At 32.9% G+C, this 19,778-nt stretch overlaps 1 protein-coding gene across 2 annotated transcripts; it reads right to left on the bottom strand.

Annotated features, from left to right (window-relative positions):
- Positions 1 to 815: 815 nt before the first annotated feature.
- On the bottom strand, positions 816 to 17,947 carry LOC134238014 (sodium- and chloride-dependent betaine transporter-like). Of its 2 annotated transcripts, none has more exons than XM_062720142.1 (14): positions 17,797 to 17,947; positions 8,088 to 8,300; positions 6,474 to 6,605; positions 5,868 to 6,180; positions 5,581 to 5,713; positions 4,907 to 5,041; positions 3,502 to 3,605; positions 3,127 to 3,251; positions 2,784 to 2,896; positions 2,350 to 2,478; positions 1,956 to 2,055; positions 1,734 to 1,834; positions 1,443 to 1,613; positions 816 to 1,115 (listed from the first exon to the last, which is right to left on the bottom strand). In XM_062720142.1, exons 2-14 carry the CDS (start codon positions 8,254 to 8,256, stop codon positions 969 to 971), a joined length of 1,872 nt encoding a protein of 623 aa, XP_062576126.1. In that variant the 5' UTR covers positions 8,257 to 8,300; positions 17,797 to 17,947; the 3' UTR covers positions 816 to 968. The 2 variants fall into 2 exon arrangements, with proteins under 2 accessions (XP_062576126.1, XP_062576127.1); XM_062720143.1 differs by lacking the exon at positions 17,797 to 17,947 and adding an exon at positions 8,634 to 8,698.
- Between the last annotated feature and the right edge of the window lie 1,831 nt (positions 17,948 to 19,778).

The raw sequence follows: 19,778 nt of genomic DNA, 5'->3' as shown, positions 1-19,778 counted from the left end.
AAACTTAAATATTTTTTTAATCGGTAAGACACTATTATTAATATAGTGCTTAATTTCAACAACAAAGACCTGATTGAAAATCTATCGCAAACTTCATTCTTAAATTGATTTGTTGGGAACAGATGGTGATAAATACATGTGCCTGTACAAACAATTTCACTATGGAGAGCCTCAACAACACAAAATGAAGATATCTTTGATTAATTGAAGAAATGTTCATTTGTTAGTGTTTTATTCGCACAATACAATTAAAGATCTTTTCAAATGACGAATTCATATATTTAAAAATAATAAATTTATCTTTAATTCGAAAATAGAACGGGTATAAATGCAGAAGATGATATCACGGATTAATAATTTGCTCAATTGATGTGTATATACAGTCATGTAACAATTGAATTCTCTTTAATACGAATAATTTACATGTACATATCAGTAAACGCATAAATGTGTGCAAAAGTTAGTTATAATTTTAACTTTTGCACGCATTAATGCGTTAACTGATATATGCGCGCAATAATTGTATTCTTTTATTATCCCCCCCCCCCTCTAAAAAAGTGGGAGAGTGTATATAGATATATAGTGATCGGGATGTCCGTCCGTCTGTTATGCTTCCTTCCTTAATTGAACAAATGATCGTGCAGGCGTGGATCAATCACATGAATGAACACTTCTCGAATGAGAAAGATTATTGCCGTAGCAGTAATAGGCAATGGGTTGCAGTATACCATTTGGACTGGGATAAGATCATACGGATGTTTTTGTATACCAAGACAATGTCCATCCCAAATTCACAATGAATTGAATACAAACTGTTCTTAAAATACACATAAAAAATCATTTTATTTCCGTAAAAAATGCGATACAGACTCAAATAATGCAAATATGTATCGGTATATTTCTTAGAAAAAAAGTTACTGGTTATCACAGTTTTAAGATATTTTTAAGGTCGTATGTTACATGTCTAATCATACTAATTCCCTGCCAGTCAGATTAAGTATCACTTTTTGTAGAAATGATCCTTTGAGTTTTCGTATCTCTGACTTGTATCTTTTATTCTCTTCCGTATGATTAGGACCCCACTGTTCGTTTGGCTGCAGCGATTTTCTTAACTTCTGGAAATTTAAATATGAGAGTTAAAAAAAAAACAAAAGCATAATAATTATGTTGCCACAAAATAAACTAAAAACTAGCTAGCTCATTTGTCTTGTAATATTTTAATACTAAAACCAAAAAAAAAATCACATCCATGCATTTTAGAGGCACACAAATACTGATTCTGAGTGTTTTTAAAATTCCGATTTCAGCACGGGCACGTATCATTACGTATATATAGATCTAAGAGTAAATGAAGATACATGTACATACACCTATAGAAGTGCAAACTACCAAATGTTGCAATTAATGTACAATCACATAAGAAAATTAAAAACATGACCAACCTCCCAAAACGTGCTTCCAGATGCGAGTCTAATTTCTCTGTAGGCTAAGAGGGGGATAGGTAGAAGAGGGATCACAGCCACAAACCAGCCGAACCCCTGAGCCCAGTCGGGGTACTTATATGTACCGTACTCGGGAGGGACATACGAGTTAAGGGTCACTATCATGGTTATCTAATAATAAAAATGTGTAATCAATTTATTGAATTTTATTCCAAATTATGTACGGCTTTTATTAAGGATATAAATTGTGTGTTTGCTTTCTGTTTATGAATATAGTCAATATACACATACCAATAGAATCAGAGGAGTGATAAAACACCAAGAAATTCTGATAATTGTCGGAATTCCATGTCCAGTCATTAAAGCAACATCTCTCGAGAACATTTCAGCTCCTGTAAATCGGTAACATAATTTTAAACACATATCAAAATGACTTTGTATTAATAATACATTTTATCGATTGATAGATTTTCCATAAAAATATTTTTGAAGGCTACCAAAGCTTATAATTACCATAAATCCAACCAAATACTATGCATTCAAAAAATCCGAAGAGTGGCACTGCAATGGCTGCCGAATACCAGTCAATGAGCTGGAACACGTACATACCTCCCTATAAACAAGACACGCACAATTTATTATATAGCACCATCAATGTGTAAAATGCAATTAAAAAAAAATTATTCAAATAAAATCATAATCTCGATAAAAAGGTTGGACGTATTTGGTAACACAGTGACCCTTAAACCAACTTCCGCCTCTTGCCTAACTTCTGCATTTTACGTAATTGGAAAAAAAAATCGCATCACCAGTCTTGTAATTTTCTTTTTAACAATCGTATTTTATGCTCTTTTTTAAATCATCTTTTCATATTCAAAGTACAGTGGGAACACGTTTCCGTTATTACCTCAGTACACATGATTAATCCGACAAGGAAACACACCCCGGAGAAAATTGCAGTCAGTAGCGCTCGGCGTTTTCTCCAAATGCGGAAGGAATCGCACAGTGCTGTGTAAACAGGCTCAATAGTTCCGAACTACAATATCAAGCGGATAAGAATACTTCTAAGGTTAGTTAAAAGAAATGAATGAAGGTTCAAAAGAAGATTTAATTTGTGATATTATTGTAATTAGGAATATTTTAATTGCTTTACATAGGGGACTCGAGTCTGTATTTATGAGGAAAAATGCTGAACAAAATGTTTTCAAGGTTGTCTCTCTTTTATGAATTCTGAGGTCAATCATTACAGAGCGAATGGCTGTTTCTAGAAGACATATTTTTTTTACAAGTGATGGTATAATGTTTCAGCTTATGTGCTTATGAATTCAAACATTTCATTACCGTGCTATCCAGTCCTACAGTCAGTAGCATAATAAAGAAAACAACAGCCCAGAGATTGGAAAGAGGAAGCTTAGCCAGAGCTTCTGGGTAGGCTATGAAGCCCAATCCTGGTCCTGTGGATGAAACAAAGCCAAAAAATACACTAATTAAATTTTTAGCTGCAGAACTGTAGCTCTTCGAAAAAAAAATAAATTTAAAGACCAGATCTCCGGTCTATCAATATTTTTTTCGGAGAGCTACAGTTCTGCAGCTATTAAATTCTGAGCTTACGTGTTTTACGTATCGTTGTTATTGCGAAGGTTAATAACAAGTACAGTGTATAGTTAATATCCGAAATATCAACCTGATTTGACGACTTTCTCAATCGGGACACCGTTTTCATGTACCATGTATCCTAAGATTGAGAAAACAACGAATCCTCCAAATATACTGGTTCCCTCTCCCGCCAGTGCCAGAGCATAACAGTCTCTACAAGAAAGAAAAAGAAAAAAAGGGCTAAGAAAACGGAGTTTTCATTTGAAATACTTTTGTAATCTATTCATTTGGTTCTTACTTTTCCGAAAGCTCCCCCCTAAAAAAAATAAAAGCATTTTTCTTTCCCAAAAATTAATTCAATATTGAAATGACTAGACTTTTTAACGAAATGTATCAGCCAAAATGTTCTAAGAATCAAAACTTCATTTTTAAGTCTGATAAATTATAAGCTTATTAACAGTACCTGAGGCAGTTGTTATGGAATTTGTTGTAGCTAGCCATAGTTATCAGTGCTCCCCATACAATACCACTGGAGTAGAAAATCTGAATGGCCGCCTCTGCCCAAACCTAGTACAAGATACAAGGGCTATATTCATGAAACAGAAAGGTAGAATGTGACCATGGACAATGAATCGTTGACCTTGACCCATAATTATGCCAAATATGAAGACTTGTGTACTTTTACACATGAGCCCCCCCTCCCCGCAGGAATATTTCATAATATCAATGGAATACTATTTCGAACTTGCATTTGGATATAATTGGACATTTTCATCGCTATTATATTTTTTTTTGAAAGCATAACATGTCACTCTTTTTTGTCGAAAACAGAAAAATTGGACCTTTTTATTCATTTTAAAAAATCGCATTATATTTCAGGATTAACACGCGAATTGATGGAACTTACATCCCATACGGCTCAAGGACAGAATATGCGGTGGGTAAAAAATGAACACGTTTTTGTCGTAAATCCTTTGACCTCCGTATGAACAGGGCTCATGTTTATTTTTAAAGACACTACTTAAGTACATTGAGAATCATTTTTAGCCGGGCTTATTGCTCAAAGAGCAGTTGCCGGCTTATGTGATCCTGTTCAAGGCAGGATGTTGACCCATAGTCGCCATTTTAAAGTTACGTGCAAAAATATAGTTCTTACTCTCAACCGCTTTTGAGATAAAACAAACGCTAAATAAAGCAACAAAAATAAAACGAAGTTTTATCTATATAAAATAAACAATAGTAGTAATGACTTTGAAAACTTCATAAGTCAAAGAACATAGTTTATTAGCGTAAGGATTTTTGATAATCAGTGTTACCGTAGTTCTCTACACATACATGTACGAGGTAAAGCAGGAGAGGGAACCAGACTGGCCTGTTTGTTTACATTCAGCTGCGGTACCAGATTAATTCTGATTCTGACAAAATCGGACCGTGGTATTAGGATTGAAAAACTCACTGTCAGTGTCTTATCATTTATATTGATAGTTTTAAAATAATTTTTTCATCAGAATATAAACGTGATTCATGTAAGAAATCCATTCTACTCTGTAAATGAGCCCGGCTCTCTGTACTTCTGAATACTTTGATTTTTATACCGTATATTAATTGTGACCTTTGCCTTTTCAGCTCTTGGCTTCAAAACCTATTCCTAGACCGTCTGACCTCAAAGTGGTGTCCTCTCCTAGTCAGATGGTTTGAAATTATATTTTCATTGCAAAACATTGGAACAAATTGGAACCTTTAATGAAATACTATATTTTTTATGTAAATTGATACATTGAGAACTTTGCAAAACATGGAAGAACTCAAATGACAGAAATGGTGGATGATTAAACAGAAGAAAAAAAACCCAGAAATAGATCGTGTACCTTTCCATCCTTCAAACGCTCAAAATCTGGCGTAATGTAAAACAGAATTCCGTCAACGGACCCAGGCAATGTAAGGCCACGAATCAGTATAACAATCAAAAGAAGATATGGAAGAGTCGCGGTCACATAAACTACCTACAAAGAAAGAAATCTTTCACATAATAACAATCAGAAAATTATCTAGCCATATGCATTAAAGATATTGACCAAATCTTTGAATTTGTAACACTTTGGAACAAATAATAGAAGGTTATAAGAAAACGTAAAGTTCGTCGCTATGCGAACATGGGCAAATTGGGTAAGACACGTGCAGCCTGTAAAACAATTGTTACTGTGAAAGTAATTTCCTGTATTCCTACAAATATCAAACGTTGTACATTTCTCATGACCTGTTTGAGGTTATACACATTCTTTATTGTTCTCAGAACATTGCGCTTATATAACAATAATACTATAGTACATGTAACTGACAGTTTTTTTAACATTTTTTTTTCGAAGTTACTGTTTTAATATTTAATTTTTAAAAATATACATTGTATACGTGGTAAATAAAACTTCCAAGAGAAATAAGGGTTTTTGATGGTGTAAGTTTAAAAATAAACTCTTTTCATGGGGCTTTGTAACTAAATAGCTTTATTTTGGAGTTATTAATTAAATACATGAAGAGATGTTACCTTTCCGACCGTTTTTACACCTTTGACAATACATAAGTACACAAGCACCCAGGCCCCAAGAAAACACAAAGCTAAATGCCACTGGATCTTCCCTATTTCTTCCAGTCCTGATGACAAATGAAGAACACTTCCTCTGTTAAAAAGTTCAGTGATAATTAAAATGACCTCTCAATCAAATTTGAAAAATAAACACAAGACGAGATTCAGAATATAATATTTATAATTTTTCTTAAATTGTTAAAATTTGGTATGATAAATCTCAATGAATTTTAATTTTTACTACTCACTGCCAAAATTCCTCTTCCGGTGTTGCAATCAGAGCACTTTGATTTTTGTATATGACATGCTGACTCATGTTTTGGTACACATCAAACGTAGATAGGTTCCCGTGTTGTGAAGTAAAGTTATTAATGGTGTCATTTACCCTGGACCCCCGATGTCCAGTCAGTACACACAGGGGCGTGTTCCACTCCTGTCCACACAGAGTCCAGGGTAGAGGCGACTTGAAGGAGTTTATAAGGTAGTAAATTGTCCAACAAATAATAACGATATAATATGTGCACGAGATCGTAGATAGAATCGAGATTCCAACCCCCACTCCTGAAAAAGAAAAGGTATCTCAGTGAAACATATAACAGAAAACGTCCTTTATAACATTAAGACAGTATACTGGTGTAATAGTATTATTTAAATCTGGTTACGAAAAAAGTTGGACCCCAACCTCGATCACCACATAAAATTTTGGAATTCAGACAATTTCCCTTTTCAATGTCAAATTTTTGCCTGGTAAGTTGTCAAATATTCCCCACCTATTTTTTCCAAAAACTATACTACCTATCTGAAGAAAATCTCTTTTCAATTGAAGAAATAATTCAAAGATTTACGACACTTACCTCTGAAGAGGGGGCACACGTCCCAGACTTTGACTATCCCCTTGCCTGAGAACTGACCCATGGTCACTTCTAGCGTGAACAGAGGAAGGCCACAGAAAAAGAGGAAGAATAGGAATGGTAATAAAAAGGCCCCTGTCAACAGAAGTTCAAAAACATTAAATATCCCGTAAAATGCTGTAAAATTTTCATTTTTTATAAATATCTGTGTAGTGCTATAAAAATATCCATAAAAACACTGTAAAAATATCCCAACACAATATTGGTGCCACGCAATATTTTTTTTAAGTTGGTAATTCCAACTTTAATCTTGGTAATTCCAACTTTAGAGTTGATAATTCCAACTTCCAACTTTAATCTTGGCTTTTCCAACTTTAAAGTTGGTAATTCCAACTTTAATCTTGGCTTTTTCAACTTTAAAGTTGGAAATTCCAACTTTAACCTTGGCTTTTCCAACTTTAAAGTTGGTAATTCCAACTTTAATCTTGGTAATACAAACTTTAAAGTTGGTAATTCCAACTTTAATCTTGGCTTTTCCAATTTTAAAGTTGGTAATTCCTACTTTGATTTGAGATCTCCCTCCCCTTTTTTTTTTTAGTTTTTCCCTTTTATTTTAAACCATTACAAACTTTATTAATGTTAATGTAATACACTGGAATAGACTGGTTATCAATAAATTTTCGCAACTTAGATTGGAGGGGGGGGGGGATGTTGCAGAAGATAGACCCTTTAAGAAGGGCGGACGGTTCCATAGGGAGTTATGGTATAAAACTTGAATTATGCTTAATAAAGTTAATATAATTATACAAGTACATTGAAATAAATCGGTGAATACTTTTTATCTGTGTCAGTTTATTTTTACCCTGACCTGCTATGACCTTACACATAACTTCCAACTTTTAATTAGAAATCCGTATGTTTCTTCTGGTCCTATATATTAAATAATAAAATGCTTTCTTTGGTTGATAGTACGGGAATTAATGTCGCAGCTGTTTCAGGAAAAAAGTACATAACCCTCGTATAAATATAAATAGACTTTCAGTCAACTCCGTGACAGGATTTCAACCTAACACATTAAGAGATCGGACATTTATTAAGCTTTAAAAAACATAATATTTTCAGTATCACTATCAACAACCAACTACCAATATTATATGTCTGCATCTTATTGTATTATTGATGAGGGGGTCGGCACGCCCCCATGCACCTCCTCCGGCTCCTACGGCCATGCACAATAAAATGATTCCTTCTAAAATCATCATTTCATAATAAAATTGTATATTTCCATTTCAATTACATGTATAAAACGGTAACACGATTAGCTGCAAAGTATCTCAGACAATATAATACATAAAACCGAAAAAAGTTGGAAAAGCCAAGTTGGAATTACCAACTTTAAAGTTGGAATTACCAAGATTAAAGTTGGAATTTCCAAGATTAAAGTTGGAATTACCAAGATTAAAGTTGGAATTTCCAACTTTAAAGTTGGAATACCGACTTTTAAAAAAAATATTGCGTGGCACTAATACGCTTCCGTACATATCTATTCATAAACGTTATTTTTGTTAAATACTACTTGCCAGAAAAATGGACACTGTTAATGCATTTTCAACTCACCGCCGCCATTTCTCATACAGAGATAAGGAAAACGCCAAATATTTCCCAGACCCACACAGAAACCCAGCATAGAGAGAATGGATTCCGCCTTCTTGTCCCATTTTTCTCTCTCCTCGGACTCCTGGGTTTGATTATCATCACTAATTGTAAATTTATCATTAAGGTCCATCTTGTCTTGTTGATTGTGTTGATGCAACAATGCTGTATCTTGTTCTAGATTTTTTTTAAAAAGTAGAAACTAGAATGAATTAAAATTATCCAAACATTTCATTAGAAACCGTATAAGACGAGGAAGATTTGGTCAACTACTAGGCATTTGTTAGCTAAGATATAAAAAATGGCATTAATATCATCTAAGGTCATCTGAAATATACCTTAATCCATAATGTAACGTCACGAATTAACGTTGTTTTTAAAAAGGTAAAATGCAAAATTACTGTAAATTGAAAATATTTTTTAATGAAAGATACTGTATTATTTGAAATTATTGATTCCGTATTTAAAAAAAACAACAACAACAACAAAAAAAAAAAACCCATCACCTACCCTTTTAACCGAATTTTAAGTTATACCATCCCGGAAAAAATACAATAATGTAGTAGACGTCGGACCTGTCTAAAAAATGTGTACAGGCCTCACAATATTCAAAAACAGGTTCCCATTAATGTATTCAAAGGCAGAGAATAAGAACAATTTGCAATTTTAAATGCACCCATCAAGCCATCCTCTTAATATATATATAATTTAACATAACTGATTATCCCGTGTGTGTGATGTTTTTTCTTTTTTTGTGTTTTGTTTGTTTGTTTGTTTGTTTTTTGAGTTATTGATAACAAAAACAAGATTTTCCCGGATGTTAACGATAATTAACAAAAAGTACATGTACTTGTATCTGACAATGCTGTAGCTCTACTGGTTTATACTAATAGTTAAAGAGGAGAAAAATACTAGGTACTTTGACTTAAACATTAGTATCTTTGGTAACACCGATTAACAGAATTATGATGTTTGGAATCAGGGGGAAACAGATGGAGGGGTAGATTTTGGAAAGATTTCCTATACGAGTTAATTCTAGTATAAACCTACCAACACCGCGTTCGCTTTGATCAAAACCATCATACAGGACTACGAGGGCTGTTCAATAAATAATGTCCTAAACTGTATGACATACAAAACAGACATCATAATTATGACATTAAACTTGACTTTCTCTCATTATTGAATCTTTAATGAATTTATAACAGTTTATGTGACCACTTTTCATCACATAGTTTCATCGTAAGAAGCTGGGAAACAAGGGCTATTCGGGACACTGCATTATAAATGAATGGTAAAGAATCAGTAAAATAGAGTGAAAAAAAGCTTCATTAAAGCTGTCGTAAAACTTGTTTAAAATCCAAAAGAAATATTTACTGAAATATGTGACATTTACAGTAACCAATGCCTGTTTTATAGACAAATGAGCAAGTGGATTTCAAAGATAAAAAATTATATAATGGGCATCAAAAATGGGTACCGCCTTTGCCAACAAAAATTGTAACAACGTATGTAAATTTCAACAAATAATATTTGATGATATATGATTGACTTTAAGACACATAGCAAATTTGATAGACATCATATCGGGAGTAGTTTACACTGTTTTTAAGAAACGGTTGACGGTAAAAAAAAGCTTGGTACTCAAAGGTCACCCTATATTTTGAAAAATGAGTGAAAACGGCAGCGTGTACGAAAGTCTTAACAATTATTTTAAAATATCAGTAATTGTAGTTATCCACGTTTGTTTTATATTCAAACAGATATTGGAACATAAATCTATTGCTTAAAACCCTCAAGACAAAATTTACCATAAGATTTACTCGATAAAAACGGCGAAGGTCTGACAAGAGCAAAGGTATGCAAGGGCACAAAGACAGATTTATATGCAATTTTCTTAAATATTAGTGTATTGTTGTTCAAATTCGTATACGGGGAGATATGGCACGCCGATTGGTTCAAAAATATTTTCTGCACGACCTTAAACAAAAATTACACGAGCAAGTCAAAACTTACACAAAGTGGGAAAAATACACACAAAGTTATTGAAATTTACACAAACTATACAAAAACTACACAATCAAAAAAATATTAACACGATCTAATGAGAAAATTACACAAACGTAAAAACGAAAACTGCACAAGTGAGAATACAACATCGACACAATATACAGCGCATCCTCACTGCGCACATTTCATTAATATTCATTAGAGAACAGCTCAGTGTGGCTTGAAATGTTATAAAAAGAGGATGAGTAATGTGTTTACAATATTTATTCAATCTTTTAAAAAAGATTGTCTTTCAAAATTACGCTAGACTCTCAAGAATATGCACATTGTGTTTTATACATTTAAAAATTGACAGGTACACAATATGCATATAAATTAGTTCACCCCTCTATTAAAAACATTCTACACAGTCAGGTATAGAAACGTAAAAAGGGGGGTGCATATATATTATCAGTTACGTGTTTAATTGTTAGATTTTTTATGTCATTCCTCTAAATAGCAATAAAAACAATGATAATATCATAGTAAAGGTAGATAAATAAAAACAGCGTGAGGTAATATACAGGAGAGTTAACAACAAATGAAACTCTTTTCCTCCACCACCCACTGTGTGTACTTTCGTAATAATTAAGGTTGTGGATGCGTGACCTTTTCATATCGAGAGATTCCTGGCTCCCTGCTGGTGCTGGAATGAAAGACACCTGTACGCTAATCGTTTATAGTTATTCGACACATCAATAATACCTTTTGTTTGAAGGTTACTAGCAATTCATTCAGAGATTTTTAAGCAATGTTGCTGCCATCTGGGTTGTGGAATTTGCCCGATACATTTTTAGAAGTAAACAGAAAAAAAAAAACGAGCAAATAATTGCGCAACTTTAATTTTAATATTAAACGAATACATCATTTTTTTTTAAAAATAACTCGTAGTAAAATTATACAGTGTTTTACTTATGTGAATTTCTGTTTTTCTACTGTAGATTATTTTGAATAGGTAAGATGCATATAAAGGAGTTAAACAATTTAAAATTATATTATGCTGATACACATTTAGTATCGCTTTTTAAAGTGAGGAGGGGGGGGGGGCAAATTATACCTAAACATTCTAATTAACAAGCAGAAAAAAGGTAAAGCGTCCAATCTCGAAAATCCTATTTCGTTGAGGTAGTTATCGAGGCACCTTCAATTCCAATCCAGCAAGAAAAAAGGGGGCTTTTCAGTTGAAATTTTACAATGGAAGTAGATTCTGTTTGCACAAAAATAACAACAATAACTACAAAAAAAAATGAAGGGGGTGGGGGGGGGGGCAGGTCCCTTCTGATGCTACGTGCCGGAAATATATTTTTAAGAATTTAAGGGTACATGTACGATATCCTGGGATTTGCCTGCGCTCGACCTAACAACAGTTAAAAATGGGGGTTGGGGTCAACCAGCATGTAAAGGAAAATTTACTATAGCAAAATCTATACTCGAAAATGAGGGGGGGGGGGTCTACAGGCCTGATTGACGATTAATTTCGTTTCATAATAATACAAGTACATGTGTATAATCCTGTTCTTTTTTTCCACAGGCCTTTGGATCGCTTAAAAAAAATTGTGTGTGTAAAAAAAAATATATTTTTTTTTCAACACCTCAATTTTTTTTCTAAGCGATCTAAAGGCCTGTGTTTTTTTCATAATGGCCATTTACATGTATTTCATGGGTAAAAAAAAAAAGTAATCTTACAAGAAACTTAGTGTTTGGAAAATAATTTCAAAAATCATGAAGTCAAATTTGAAATGTAACAGAATTTGTTGTCTTGGAAAATAGTTGCCACACATCGAGCTCCATGCATAATGAACATAAATTATTAGCATTTTTCAAGAGTGATAAAACACGTTCTATTTAATTGCTGTATCCATTCTAATTTTTTTATTGCTTCCTATTTGTAACATTGTAAGCATAGATGTACTTAGTAAATCACAATGTTTTAAAAGTTACAAAACACAAAAGCGCATGTACATAAAGCTCATAGAGTATATATATTCTCCTTTCATCTGGTCCTTTTTATTAAATTGAAAACATTTATCATGTAATCGTCATTACGAATGAGGGTAACGCTTACAATAAATGTTTTGTTTTTATTAAGTAGCTTATAACTGAAAATATGAGATTTCATGGAAGGAATTCATAACAAAGTATGCTGAAGATTTCCAACCAAAACTGACATCCTGATATTTTATAAGTATGAATACATGTGTTATTAGAATAAAATATTTTTTATGTTTGACGTTAGATCTAAATACATGCTGTGTACATCTAAGGTAATACCAAGTTTTTTTAAGTTAAAAAATATATATCGAATAAAATGAATAAAGGTATATATAATTTCCTATTCCGAGTGGTAATAAGGGCGAAACGATTACACGTGTAAACGGCAACGTTTCGATTATATGCTCTAAACGTTTACAGTTTGAGTAAACGTTTACACGAAGGTCATTATCAATGTCTATCAGAAATAAAGTTTAACACAAACAAATTGTTTTATTTCATAATTTACAAAAGAAACACCGTCTTTGACCATTTGATCACATTCTAAACCGGAAACAAATTGAATGAAAATATCTAAAACCCGATACGGGCTAACATAATTAATTCCGATTTCCGAGTTGCTAATACTAGCGATGTTTTACGACACTTGAAATATTATTTTGATTAAATAAATATAATACATTTTTCACAAGTCTTTGAAAAGTTTCGATATCGTCAGCAGGTTCTTGTTTTATTTTTTTCGAGATTAAAAGAAAAGACCCATCTTTACAATTATTTTTTCTACGTCCGGTAGCCAAACAAACCAAGCAGTTGGGTGACGAGGTAGAAAGTGAATGAGTTTAATGCGCCTCAAATTCTTACGTTTAAATCATAATGGCCAACAATAAATTTGTAATAACAACTCTTACTTATATTAAAGTGAAAGAATTGATTATTAAATTCGAGTTTCATGAGTAAGTAGCCATAAAAATCTAGTATAGAATATCTCCCGTTTAAACGGTACCGTTTCGTTTACTGCTATCCGTTTAAACGTTTACAAAATTCAGTAAACGTTTCACCCTAGTTACCACGAAAATAAAATAGGTACAAATGAAGAGTACCAAAATTAATTCTACAGCTTAATGATTATAATCAGCAATAATTCTGCCAATATCATGAATAATCAACTTTATTAATCGTTTGATTATGCAAGTGTTAATTTTATATTTATACAAGTAATTTCCGTTAAAATTGTATCAATAAATTAGAATTTTTCAAAAGCTATAGAGAGTTTATTTAAATAAAAAAAAATAAGAAAAAAATAATTCTAACAATTTTTTTTTGGAAAATCAAGATTCTATTCAGCCGCACTGTTTATCGTTTGGTACTTTTAGTTCGGAGTCGAGAGCATCATGTGCAATGTTGTTGTTTTTTACCTCGCATTATACGATTCCTTCTTGTCACAATTTTTGTCATCAAATAATACTACCATATATTAGTTAGGATCTCGGTCAACATGGTCAATACAAGAAAAACATAATATTTTGAAAAACTTTGAAGTATTCTCACATATATAGAACACATGAAAACACTTCATTTGTTTGGTTGACATTAGCTAGAAATCGGATCGAGGTTTAGCAAAGAAATAAAAAAGCAAAGTAAAGCACATGCCACGGTCAACGCCATTTAATTTCCATTCTCGATTACATCCAGCTAAGTACATGTGAAGTATACATGATTGAAGAGATAAAGAGTACAGAAAACCAAGAACACGATGAATATTCTATGTGCATAATAATGATATGCGCAGCTGTATGCGCAGTAAAATTGTTTGTGTAATTTTTAGTTTCCTCTGCTCGTGCAATTTTAGATTTTTTGTTTGTGCATATTATACCACTAAATCGTGTAAAAAATTTCGGATTCGTGTATTTTTCGTTATGTTTGTGTTAAAATCTTTCAAACTATGTGCAATTTTTACCTATACGTGCATTTTTATTTTACTCGTGTATATTTTTCATCTAGCTCGTGTATAAAATCTTGATCGTTGTGCAGAAAATAATTTTGAACCAATCGGCGTGCCATAGGGAGACAGTTTAATTTCTGAAGGAGTCTAGAAAGCAATTTTTTTGCAAAAAAATCGAAAGGTTTATTAGAGGAAGGACCCAGAAACAGGAATCCACTACATTGAATTTCTTCATGACAGCGTCCAAACCCGCATGCCCTGAAGAGTAAAGAGGTTTTCGGGATAAACAGAAAGTTAATGTTTTTTTCACATTGACAATAATCGCCAGATCTTTGACCCGTTGACTTGTTTCTATTTCCAAACTTGAAAAAAAACACCTTTCAGAAGGAAGAAACAAGTCCAGGATATCATTGGATCTGCCATTTTCCAGTATTCTAAGGGTCATACCCAAAAATGAGTTCTAAAAACAATCAGAAATTGGATAAAAAATGTTACGGACGTGTGTTTTAATTAAAAGAGATTAATAAGTAAAATCACGAAGACTAAATCATTGAAAAGCGTCTTTTGCTTCTTTTTGAGCACCGAGGACATTATTCATTGAACAGCCCTCGTATGACAATAGCAAATTATACAAAATTTCATTGGAATCGGGCTATAAATGAAGGAGAAGTGGCATTTTCACAGTTTATTCATATCGTTAAAAAGCTGATTATTAAACTTGTATACAGAATTACCAAAAATTGATGAATATAACTGTATTTCTTAAATTGCAGTACTTTAATATAACATAAGTACTGTACCTACCGAAAATATTCTCTTTCAAATTACAGATTGTAGTTATGAAATTATAGTGCCCCTATTTACAATCATTAGCACGACTTATAATAACTGAATTTGGGTGTCCAGACAAATTTCTTTGTAATGTCTTTCACAATTAATCGTAACTGATGATGGTCATGGGATAAATATACATGTACAGTTAAAGTAAGGGAATTAGCGAGATTCCAGTTCCCCGTGGCCAGGACTATCCCCCGAGGTCAAATCTTGAAGGACTGGAATCTTACTAATCCCCACAACGATATACTTTAATAAACTGTATACTAAGGGTCTAATTTTACAAATGAAAAAAAAAATCAGTACAGGTAGTATTTTTAAAAAAAAATAATAACAGAACGTAATCTAAATACTTTATGTTTTCGTATGCATACATTTCCTATGTTTTCGTACATATATTTCCTATATACTATTCTACTATTGTAAATTTAATCCCTTAAAGAAGTTCTTGGTAAATGTAAATATAAATTGAGCATGTTTCAACTAAAGCGTTTGATTTTGGGAGAATACTCTACAAGACAAAAAATGGCGTAGTTCAAAAGTCATTGAACCTAGACCAAAATGCTACGCCCGCAAAGAAAGCCCTGCCAAGTAATACAATCAGCTGTACACGATGTTGCTAATTATTTATTACACGTTTATCTCATGTATCTATATGACATTCCTGAAAACCTAAAGAGAATGGGTGATTCTCCTTCATGCTTAGGAATGGGGTCATACAGTGGGCTAGTTTTCTTCCTACTGTGTAAAAGAATCGAGGTCAACTGCGAAAATATGTATAGTATTGATCATTTACCAATGTTTTGGAAGGAGAAAAAATATTTTTGTATAATTATATTTCTTTTATTATTTATATATCTAAAAAAAATTAACGAGTACTAGACGAATTACTTTGTTGATCCCTAATCATCTTACATGTATCTCTCTTTTTCTTTTTTTCCGGGGGGGGGGGGGGCATAACTTCATTTTTTTTTAAACTTTAAAATCTAATGGATCTTTTAAATGTGACCCCCTAATTACCCTACATGTATCTCTTTTTCTTTTTTAGGGGGTGGGGGAGGGGCATAACTTCTTCCTTTTATTTTATCAAACTTTAAAATCTAACGAATCTTTTAAATGTGATCCCTAATTATCCTACATGTATCTCGCTTTTTCTTTTGTTTAGGGGGGTTTTATTTCATCATATTTTAAAATCTAATGTATCTTTTACCATGGTGTATTATTCTCAGGCTACAATTAAGGCCATTGCAGTCGGACCTTTTGTTATACAGTATTTGGTGTCATGTTATGCCGTGTCACGCCCTGGATCGAAGTAACAGCAGGGTGAAAGACCTACCACACAGAACTTGGATCGATGTCTTCAGAAACAAAGACCTTAGTAAGCAGAGCGGGATGTGGCTGAAGAGGAATGGGTTCGCATCCTGGTCTAGTGGGTCGCATTTTCTCCTTTCCGCTTACAAGTCATTTTCATTTATTTTGTTAACAAAAACATTTTAAATTTCACATTTTACATTTCAGAATTTTAAAATAAAGTTAAATTTTGATTCTGATGCACCGAGATCAAAAGCAATTCTTTCAATCCACTAATTTTTTTAACGTTTGCAGATATTTTCTTTTATTAGCTTTGTTGTTAGGCTACCATTAACGTCTTGTTTCAGTAAAATACCAAAAATGAAATGAAAATATTCAATACGTTCTCGCCATTTTGTGACGAGATATCTCAATGTAATGTATCTTTTTTTTTTTTCAAGGCCAGTAAGATAGTTTTCGTTTAGTCTCTGTGGCAGTGATAGGTTTACGAAATAGTCTACTTGACTTGGAAATTTGAATTAATGATTCATATGTACACGATCACTGCATGCAGTTTACGAAAATATGTATTGCGTATTTTTATAAACTTCGGTAAAGTTAATAGGTACGCGAACTCCTGTGAACAAATCTAAAGAAAATTCGTCCTGTATGCTTTCAGATACATTTATATTCACTATAAATGAAGTTTGTACACGTCATGTTGAATACAGTTTGCGATCGATTATCCTGTACATGCACATCTTAGAATACGCAAATTGTACGTGATAATTTCCCACACGCTTAGTTTTGTCATGTCCAATTACAATCCGCTCTTCTGCTCACATATCACTTCATATCAGCACGTATAACCCAATAAATACGGCAATATTTATCTACGGAAAGCAAGTGTATTCATAACACCACGTGTTCAGTCAGTTATATCTAGGTTACTAGTACACGTACTCTCTGTTTAGTTTTATTTATCAATAAAGAATCTTTTTTACCTACTGTAAATCAGTAAAAAAAAAATCATCCACTAAAGGCTTCCTCATGATACATAGATGAAGATATAAAAACTTGAATATTTGATACGTATACATGCACTATAATGAGTTCCTGACATATTTTACTCTCAGATTCTTTATCCCAACATTTTGCTTTCAACTGATATTTAATAATCTCCTTGTAAGGACATCACTAAAAAATTGTTTGGTTGTCCTCTCTCGATAAAAATGGCCCGACTCAGAACTTTTTTAACTTCCAGGAAACAATTAATTTTATATGTAGTCTGGATTTTTTTTTTTAAATTTAGCATTGAAATTGAAATTTTCTGAGAAAAAAAATTTCACCTACCTACCAACCTAAATTTTTTATCTCGATTTGGGACAGGACAAACAAAAAATATTTTAAACCTGGTCTAATAAGTTTTCTTTGACGAATCTTTTATATTCTATAAGTCCGACAAACGTTTTGCTGTAAATCACATTTTTCATATTCATTATTTTGTTTATAAGCACCTTTAATAAAGTTTCCACATAAATAAAGTAAAAAAAAAAATCCACCTACCTCTATTAACAAACGTTTTCCATGCACCCTTAGTTGTACACTAACTAGCAGTCGGATTGGTTAACCTAGAAATACCCCCCTCAATTACTGCGAGGAAACACGGGGTCAGATGCCTGCATCTAATGAAAGTCCTTATTGACAAACACAATGAATGGAATTGACTTTAGTGCTTGTAAGAAGAATATCTTTACAGAGAATACTACTAAGAAGATATAAAACTGGCTTTGAAGTCAATATGAATACGTGCCAATGTCTTTGAATTTGAAGCCACTTCGTGCCAGCAATGTTTTTGTAGAATGAAAAATTTTAATTAAAGATGTGAACAGTGTCTCATCAGCCACGTAGAATCGTTTTTGAACGTGGGGGGCAGCCAGAGAAAAATTTTTTCTACTTACTTGAAAAAGTTTACAAGCAAAAAAAAAAAAAAACTCGAAAAGGAAAATTCTCCAAATTTTTTCAAAATTTCCCTTAAATCACTTTCCTGGGGTATAAAGTGGGGAGGGTAACCAACCTTCTCTCATTTCCAATTTTTTGGGGATATCCCCCCCCCCCCCCCCCGTTGCTACGTGCCTGCTCATTGAAACAAGATGTGTTTGTGAAACACTGATGCCCCCGTATGGTAACAAAGCGAATATTTAACTTTTCTTTAATGCAAAATAAATTATGTTGGTACCCAAGGTAAGGCCTTCTCTCAAGAAATACGATTGTGAAATACGAAAGTCCTAGCACCATATGTTCAAAAGCTATGGCCAAGGATAAGTTTTGGAAAGGTAGGTCAAACTCCAGGGTCAGGGTCAAAGGTTCAAAGTTGTTGATTTCTAAAGAAGGGTCTTGTCACAAGGATAATGTTTATGAAGTTTGAACGCCATAGTTCTAACCGTTCAACAGTTATGATCAAGGTTTGTTTTTTAAAAGTAGGTCAAACTCCAAGGTCAAGGTGAAAGGGTCAAAGTTCTTGGTATTCAGTGAAAGGTCTTGTCATATGGATTAAATATGTGAAGTGTGAAAGCCCTAGGCCTAACTCTTCAAAAGTTGTTTGTTTTTAAAAAGTAGGTCAAACTCCATAGTCAATGTCAAAAAGGTCAAAGATGTTGGTATCCCATGAAAGGTCTTCTCACAAGGAATACATATGTGAAGTATGAAAGCCCTAGCCCTTACTGTTCAAAAGTTATGGCCAAAGTTCAAGTTTTTTTTAAGAACATTAATCGTCAAGGTCAAAAGGTAAAAGAGGTTGGAATCCAATGGAAGGTCTTGTCACAAAAAATACAAATGTGAAATATGAAAGTCTTAGTATCTACTATTAAAAAAAAGTTATGGCGAAAGTTAAAGTTTGGAATTTTTGTGTAAAATTGTTGTCAAACTCCAAGGTCAAAAGGTCAAATTTGGTGGTGCCCAAAGAAAGGGCACAAGGAATACACGTGTGAAATATGAAAGTCATACATGGAGCTCTACTAAATCAAAAGTTATAAGCAAGGTTAGAGTTTTTGCTGACAAACAGACAAAACACAGATAGACAGACAGATGGACGCGATAAAAACTATATAACCTCGAATCTTCGATTACGGGGGCATAAGACGGACAAGATTTGTCACATTATTTTTACGGATATATTTAAGAAATAAGGTATCGTTTTTTTCAGTTTTATTGGGATGTAAAACGGGTTGGTCACGTGATCAAAGATTTGATCATGTGCCAACCCGTTTTACATCCCAGTAAAACTCAAAAAATGATACCTTATTACTTATATTTACATTTGTGACTTATTCATACTTTAAATTTGCCTGATTGTGACTTTTAACGTGTGAAATGCATTATTTTTCAAACCCAACGGCATGTATGTAATCCAAACGTGTCTATGACACCTGTATTTATACAGGCTTGCTTTCAGTAGTGCTATATAAAGGAAAACATTTTGCAAATGTAAATATAACTGTGTAAATACAGGTAAAGAGGTCATTGTCATGGATAAACACGTTATCGAC

This window comes from Saccostrea cucullata, unplaced genomic scaffold (genome assembly GCF_032062105.1).
Source record: "Saccostrea cucullata isolate Sc308-1 unplaced genomic scaffold, CSIRO_AGI_Scuc_v1 ctg40, whole genome shotgun sequence".
In the NCBI taxonomy this organism is placed as follows: domain Eukaryota; kingdom Metazoa; phylum Mollusca; class Bivalvia; order Ostreida; family Ostreidae; genus Saccostrea; species Saccostrea cuccullata.
This window is presented reverse-complemented; position numbering and strand designations above follow the sequence as displayed.